Genomic DNA, 8304 nt, shown 5'->3' with positions numbered 1-8304 from the left:
AATATTTATGTATTTATGCTTAAATGTATCTTGTGAAAAATCAAGTAACACACACACAGAGGGTGAAAGAGATTCAGTCCAGTCAACATTTTTTTAATAATTAAATAGCAACATCAGTGCACAACATTTACAGCATTGCTGATAGAGAAATAATGTGTATGATTCTTATGCTCACATCGCAGGAGTCGGTACATGAGGCAAGGAGTAAATAACAAAGAGCAATTCGTTGATTATGTTAAATCACAGATACACAAACAGTTCACTTTGTGAATGGGAAATTATTTATTTTTTCCTATACAAAAAGACACAAATAATTGTACAATACGAGATACTTAATACTTATTAGAATCTAAATGCCTCTTTTAAGTGATCACAACAAGGTCAGCGGATTTACAAAGATGATGAACGCTGAAAAAAAAAAAGAAATGAAGCCAATGGAAGTATAATGCTGTCAGGAATAATATTGGTAGCTGGTTCCCAGGTTTGTTCGTGTCTGTATTTTCCGTTGTTTTTCAGTGGTTAGCCTTTTTCATACCATGGCCCATGAGACAAGCGAACAGCGTCATCACCATCTTGGGTTTCACCTCAACCAAATCATCAGGCAGTGCATAAACACGAGCTCCGATCTTACGGGCCAATGAGATCGCATACCTGTGATAGGAACAGGAAGAGAGAGGAGTCAGAAGTGGTGATCAAGTGACACGTGCGAAGAAGTAGGAAACAAAAACAGGGTTTGATTTTACTTGGCATTGTTGAGTTTATCTTCATCTTTCAGCCGTCCGTTCTCTGCTCTCTTCACCATGTCCCACTTGACTGTACCAGGAGCAATGACATCAATCAGGTCAACCACTGGGAGACTGGTGCTGATCAGTTTGTCCTGCAGAGAACAAGAACAAAAGGTCAAATGGACCCATAGAAATATTTCTACTCAAATACAATATGTAGCCACATACTACCTTAAAGCTGCTGATCTGTGAGTCCTTGCGTTTCTGGCTCAGAGTGGTGTTGACCCAGTTAAGGATGATCTGATCTCCAATCTTTTCTCCATCACCCAAATCTGACAAAACCTGCACCGTGTACCTGAAGAAATAACAAGCAGGAAGCATAACTGAAATGGCAGTAATCAGAATCAGTCTTTCTAAACTACTATGACTACAGCAAATAAAAAGTGCCAAGACACTGGATGGTGCGTGTACCTCCTCATCAGCTGCCAGACAAGTGCCAGAGTGTGCAAAGGACTGCCATTGTTGATGTTTTCTCCTCCGATACCAACCAGAGAGAAGTGTGCTACATCTCTGCCCAGCTTCACTACATAGTTACAGTTCTCCAGCTAGAATGTGTATCAGAACATTGCTTTTATTTACCACAACACACAAATCATTTTTTGTATTTTGTATGTTTAGAAGTAGTTGTACCTTCTTCATATTTGCACCCAGGACAGGATAAGGTGGATGGTTGACTTTACTCCAATTCACAGGCACATGGACCTTTTCATAAAGCTGCAAAATCACCAAGCCGTCACGCAGGTTACTGCAAAACAAATGTGAGGAAAACGTTTACGCAAAACACCATAGACTGTATGTTTTCTATACATCTCTCAGAGACTCTTAAGAGTTCACGTGTACTCTGGATCACAAATGTAATCCATGAAAAGACTCAGCCACCATTAAGGTTATTCTTAAACTGGACTGGTTTATATTTGATGACTTTAAGGCCAGCAAATAAGTAAGTCAATCAATGCAGGACTTAGTATTTCTCCATTGAGTCACATGGACTCTTGACCTAAGCATATTTTAAATTATGATAACATTTTATACAAATTAATGATTAATTTTAGACTACAAGGAAAACAAGTTCAGTTTTGTGTGATTATAAAATAACACAAAGCAATAACCCTTGACCAAGGCACTCCTTGCTTAATTGTTAGAGGATTAAGATAGGACAACAGCCTCGTTGGTACTGGGCAGTGCAGATGTGTACAATAAGTGTATGGATGTTATGTCTGTATCCCCTCTCCCGATAAGGGTAATGATCATGATGATGATGTAACCAGTGACATACCAGTACAGATGATTGACATACGGAGTGACACCTAGAGAGTTCATCCAGTTGCGAAATGTTTTCTCTTCTCTGGACTCGCCTGCAAAGATATGAAGATGTGATGAACAGGGTCAAATTTTCTCCCAATAAGTTCACTGATCACCTATCATTCATAAAGATTCACGGCTGCTATATCCCATCATATATAGCCCTGAAACCCTCTCATCAGTTCCCTGTAAAATCACATCAAAGTGAATGTTCTGGACTCAATGGGTTAGTGCCAGTGTTTTATGACCATGTACATCTCACTTGCAAAAGAGATTATAATCTGAGAGTGTACACCCAGTCAATCTACACTGGACTACATTATTTATTTATTGACCGGTATATCTCACCTGCTATGTGTGCAATCTCTATGCCATTTCTGTTGGCCTGACTTCTCTGCAAGGCGGGGTGCATGTTGTACAGATTGGCCACAAAGGCCAGGTTGAGTTTGCTGTTTCCAGACGTGACATCGTGCGGAGACACAAACTGTCTGCAGTCCAGCCGGGCCGCCTGCTGCAGCATCAGCTCTGCCCTCTCCTCCAAATCAGGCTCCTGTACATACACATGAAACGCACATTATGTAAATGCCCAGTATATTCAGACACAATACACTATAGCATACCACAGTTACTGTACATTCAAACCATATTCTGCTGTTAGTATTAAACCTGGACGTTCAGTACGACTTAAAATTGAGTTGATTATGTGCCTGCATGTGCAAATCACAGCTGCTGCTATTGCCTCCATCACACAGCTCCAATTGAGTTTTCTGAATGAAGACTGCTCAAGAAACCTTATGTTAAAAGACAAAATACAACACACAACTTACCAAAATAGTTGGTATTTTGGTAAGTTGTGTGTTGTAGAAGACAGCGCTGCTTCTTCCTCCTCTCTCTATGTCTATCACGCTGTGTGTATCTTTTTGTACGTGTGTGTGTATGTGTGTGAGCGATATCAGTTTTTTCAACAGAGCTTTAAAGATCCCGTGTGTAAGAATTATTGACATCTGTTTGGGCAGCTGTAGAAACATGGGGGAGCAAGATGGCTGCCTCTGCAGAAAAGGGTCCTTCTATAACGTAGCTACAAAAACCAAGTAGTTTTTATTTTTAAAATGGTCCCACACTAATGCAAACGTGCCTGTGGGCTTTGAATTCTGCCAATAAACCCTGCTGGAACTTTAACTCATGAAAAGCCAAAAATACCTGTCCTGTCTCATTTATCAACATGTGCCACACAACTTACACCTTCACAACTATCATTTTGGCCTGGAATGTAGAAGCAGACTCACATTTAGGCCGCTCATGTCGATTTTGATTCTCATCTTGTTGTTCTCTTCATGGGATGAGATCTGGTCCAGCAGGTAGAAGTAGGCCCGCGAGTCCTACAGTGACACAACACAACAAGGGGGTCATACAATGTCTTTGTGTATTTTTATGTGTGTGTGTGTGGGTTCTGCAGGGCACCATGATGTCTCCACTGAAGTTACTGATTGGCTGGGTTCCTGCGTTGCGCAGATGATGGTTGACCCAGTGGAGTAGCAGCTCCTCAGGAGAGAGAGACAGCAGATGGTCCAGTTCTTCTCCCTCTTTCAGGAGCCCATAGAGACCTGCAGGAAACAACCACAGTTGGTGTAAAATGAAAGCAAGAGGCCGTCAGAGGAAAATTATCCATAAACTAATTTTATGCCTTGAGATAGTAAAACTCTGTAAAAGAAACACGGTTCCTGTTTTATTGGGGGTGTATAGATAAAAAAAAAATAGATTGTTAAATGACATTGTTAGTAGAATTTGTCCTCACATAGTTAATTTAAGCTCACATATACTATAGTTAAAGTTGCAATAACACATCAAACAATGCTTAACTTACATTTTATTAACCCAGTAGTAAAAAAAAGAGATTTTTGAAAACTGAAACATGCTGGTGATGAAAGTGGTTAGCTATTTTTTGTGTCAGTGTATGCAGTTCCCTAAATGATACACATTTGGCCAAGATGATATATGATAATATTAAACTGTTTATATTTCCAACAGACATCCATCCACTCCGTAAAACCTTTGTTTCCACATGCAAATAAGATGCAAGTGATGCGAGAAAAGAAAGGGAAAGCAATGATGACAAGTTTATACTATCATTACATTTCTCTTCTGCTGAGCTCAACAGTTTGGGGGTGTGTGTTTGTGCGCATGCACACGTGTGCTGACCTTCGTTCTTGCTGATTTCTATATCAGCAAACAGGCCCACTTTGATAATCTGCCACAGAAGTCCCAAGACCAGATGGGGTTTTCCGGCCATCAGATCATGGGCATCGATGTTCACCACCGTGCAGCCGATGGCTGAGGCTGAGTTCAGACCCAGGATGAGATTCTCCTACAAATGCAGATAAATCATGTATCAATACTTTCATACTGTATTACCACAACTGGAGTCACTGTTTATTTTGCAGATGAGAATATCACATAGCATTTATGATAATCTGGTCATGGTACATTTTACCAGATTATAATACAACAATATAACAGTATATAAAGAAATTAAAATATCTTGAACCATTGGTAAATTAAACTGTTGCTTTCATTTAACACATCAGTGTTTGTGTAAATAATAACAATAATAATAATAATGATAATAATCAAGGAATAAAAACATTCTAAAAGGTAGTTTGTGATTTTTCAAGTCATTAGTTTCAAATGCTGAATGACTGAATTGTTGTTATTAGAAATACCAGTATTATAAACGTGTTACGTGCTCTTCTGCATGACTCTTAAATAAACTCACAGTCATTTTGAACGTGGTGAGTTTCTTGGTGTTGATGACTCTTTCATCGATGGTGTCAGGCTGAGACAGGTTGATCATTTTGCTGAAAGTCAACAAAAGAAAAAGTTCCAGTGAGGTGATCAATGACAGGTGAGTCATTTTCACTCTGTGGAATGATCCTCACACAGTGTCACACAGAAAAGAAGAAAGGGAGAAATGACACATCATAAAATTGCAACACAACATTTCTCACTTTAACCTCTGTTGCCCCATTTGTGCTTAGCAGCGTGTTATTAAACATCTCCAGAAGATTAAACATTAATTTGTTGATTTTTCCGGTCAAATATCTCACATTTGTCTTCTTTATTTGAAATAAATAAAATTCTTATTAGCAACAAAACATCAAACATCATACTGCACAATAAATCAACTACATTAACTATATTAATAAACTACATTAAGTGTACTGGATTGAGTGTGGCGTTTGTGTGTTTTACCATAACAGGATGCCATCGCGGACAGAGGTGAAGAGGCTTTCGCCGCTGGGGTTCATGGGTAGCAGATGATCACAGTCAGGATCTTTGGCCAAAGCTTTGTTGATCCAGTTTACAAAAGCCACCTTCTCCTCATCTAAACTCAGGAGGGATGAAAATTAGTTGATTGTAATGATTGTACCTTGAAAAAATCAGGCAAGAATTTACTTAATCACTCATATTTATTAAACACATTAGAATGTAGTTGTATGCAAAGAAATTGATATTTTAAGAGTTTAAATATGCTGTGTCACAGGTGCAATGCAATACAATAATTAGAGCTCACAACTTCAAAATATGGAGACATAAAGAGTCCTAGATTCTCTTGCATAGCAACCTTTATATTCAAGTGACAGAGCTCAACATCCTAATTTACAAAAAACAGTGGTATCTAAATGTTTTACCCTACTATGATGGCAACATGTGTGTTAGCAGTTGTCAAAAAGAAAATGTAAAAATAGCTTAAACTATCACTGTTTAATGGGTATGATGAGTCGTAGAATTTGGACTACCAACTTGCACATCAATGCACATATATTTCTCATTTCTTCATAATGAAATGGTCAGTTCTGTGACTTCAGTCCAACGTAAGCAAATTGAAGTTTCAAATAGGGTAAGTAACAATAACAGTTAGAACAGGGGAAAACTATCTCTAACACATACAAAGCACCATCACTCTCACCAGAGTAAGAGTGTTGGGTTCCCTCACTGGATTTCCTGGACATTCCACCAAAAGATCGGATGCCATCTCTCCTTGAGATGGTTTTCCTAAACGTCTCACTGAACTTCTTGCTCTTCAGCTCCTGATAGATCTGAGCAGGCAATGAACAGGCAGTGTTACTCCATCATGCAGTGTATGGATCTGTGGGTCCACGTGTATTTTTGTGCCACCTGAACTTACAGAAACAAACTCTTCAAAGCTGATCTTCTCATCCTTGTTGGTGTCTCCAGCCACGAAGGTCTCGATGATCTCTCGCACCTTGTAGCCCGGCAGGGAGAAGCTTGCCTCTCTGAACAGCTCCTGAAGCTCAAAGTCACTCACAAATCCGCTGTTATCAATATCTGAGCGCAAACATACACACGCAGAAGCAAACAAAAGATATAGATGGTGAGTCAATTATAAAAATATTAATCTAAATCCGATGAGGTGAAGACTCATTCGTAAACATCATCCATGGATTATAAAAGCAAGAGCAAATGAGGATTTTTATTATCTGGTCTTTATTTTCCTAATTGTTTCCTGGGAAAAACGATAAGAGAATAAATACTCTTTAAACAAATAATAATGAATCTATTATTAAATCATTATTGTAAATATTGTTCTCCATTATTTAAAATGAAATGCACACATTCATTGTAACTGAGTATAATAACAATGAAGATCTTTCATTTCACACTTGCTTACATACACTTGGATGATGTTTATGAAATCACTCCACCTCATTTTTCACATGCATCATATCATAAAATCTCTTGGGTGACTTTGTCTTTCTGGTTACGTAATGGTCATCCAAACATGTTCACACATGACAACACAGTCATTTTAAAGTCTGGCTCCTATTTGTATTGATTTCACAACATAATTGGGTGATGGATAGATGATGTCCTTTACATATTTTGCTCTTAATTACAAGCACATTTTTATAATCATACACATACTTTGCACAATCTTATTATTACACCTGAAAATCACGCACACACATACACCAGTACACAATAAAAATGTCTTACATAAGATAATGCTTTATGGTAGGCAGTAAAATTCTGAAAAAAAAGTGACCTTTTTTTCCACAGGAGCCATTTTCATGTGGAAAAAGTAAGTAAATGCAGGTATTTCTTTTCTCAGCCAAAATGGCTGCTTTTGTGTGTGTGCGGGTGTGAAACTGACCAATTTTATCAAAGGCCTCTCTGAGTTCTTCCAGGTCATCTCGGGAAATCTGTGTAACATGGTTCGCCATGGTGGCTTCTGCTTCAAGCACCTAAAACATTCAAGCACAGTTTTCTGTATTGTTCGTAATGTAGACGCTGTTTTTTTTTATCTGTTTAGACACTTAAATGAATTCAAGAAAATTGAGACAAAGGAAAATAAAGATCTGTCCAGTTTAGTTGCGTGACCTTTCATAGGACACACACACATAGATATGTCCATATAAATCCTCTGCGGTCTTAACTTTCATATCATAATATGGTTTCAGTTCTTTTCTTGACTGGACAATAACAGAAAGACATACCTTTCATAAGAGCCTGTGTGTCCTGTCTTGAGTTCCAAGCCCCTCAGTGCAGATCCCTCTGGTCTGGGAAGCTGGAGACCTGAGCAAAGAGGAAGCTGGATCCCAGAGAGGCTGGAGAGGTGATTATCTCTCTTAGGAGGAGTTACTCAGCAGAGGCACGGAATGGACCTTTGGCCGGCCTGCACCCTGGGACAGGCGTCGTCTGACAGTTAACATTTAACACCACAGCTGTGTCATCATGTCAAGAAAGGTTCATCTGTTTGTCCTTTCTGTGCAGCTGATTGAAAGTAAAGGTATAAGTCTGATTTATAACTTTATAGAATGATAAACTAAAACAAAAAAGAGGAAGACATTACCTTTAGTGTTTAGTCTGTGAACAGATTTCCTCTTTAACAGTTTGAAGAACGAACCATAAAATAGGTGCAAGCCGTATCAACATTGGTGCAAAGGTACAAGGCTGACATCGTGGAAGAGAGGTTTGCTACCTTCCTGACAGTTAAATGAGGAAAATAAACAGATGGGAAGCCAGGTGGCTAGTTTAGCATAGCTCAACACAAAAAGTCAGACTATTCAGCCAAAGCAATTTCCTGAAGTCTCTGCTGGCAACACTGACCAAAAATCTCTTAAACCACCTGTGGAAAAAATAGACTTCTACATTTAATTTTGGGTTTCGTAAAGAATTGATAAAACTTTTGAGCTTT

General features: G+C 38.7%; 1 protein-coding gene across 1 annotated transcript; it reads right to left on the bottom strand.

Annotated features, from left to right (window-relative positions):
- Positions 1 to 77: 77 nt before the first annotated feature.
- pls1 (plastin 1 (I isoform)) lies at positions 78 to 7839 on the bottom strand. The gene is made up of 16 exons (XM_044046961.1): positions 7604 to 7839; positions 7261 to 7351; positions 6274 to 6434; positions 6055 to 6184; positions 5337 to 5469; positions 4861 to 4942; positions 4287 to 4452; positions 3549 to 3691; positions 3374 to 3466; positions 2436 to 2637; positions 2062 to 2140; positions 1416 to 1530; positions 1197 to 1330; positions 957 to 1080; positions 744 to 877; positions 78 to 651 (listed from the first exon to the last, which is right to left on the bottom strand). The coding sequence occupies exons 2-16, from the start codon at positions 7328 to 7330 to the stop codon at positions 513 to 515; spliced, it is 1905 nt and encodes a 634-aa protein (XP_043902896.1). The 5' UTR covers positions 7331 to 7351; positions 7604 to 7839; the 3' UTR covers positions 78 to 512.
- Positions 7840 to 8304: the final 465 nt, after the last annotated feature.

Source organism: Solea senegalensis, linkage group LG16, assembly GCF_019176455.1.
Source record: "Solea senegalensis isolate Sse05_10M linkage group LG16, IFAPA_SoseM_1, whole genome shotgun sequence".
Taxonomy (NCBI): Eukaryota; Metazoa; Chordata; class Actinopteri; order Pleuronectiformes; family Soleidae; genus Solea; species Solea senegalensis.
Note: the sequence above shows the minus strand (reverse complement) of the source record. Positions and strands in the feature narration are given on the sequence as shown.

Coding starts and splice junctions, on each gene's coding strand:
- pls1 (XM_044046961.1), bottom strand. CDS start 7,330: ATGGCGAACCATGTTACACAGATTTCCCGAGATGACCTGGAAGAACTC. Junction 6,185..6,273: donor GCTTTGAAGAGTTTGTTTCT/GTAAGTTCAGGT, acceptor TTGCCTGCTCAG/ATCTATCAGGAGCTGAAGAG. Junction 4,943..5,336: donor CGCGATGGCATCCTGTTATG/GTAAAACACACA, acceptor GTTGACTTTCAG/CAAAATGATCAACCTGTCTC.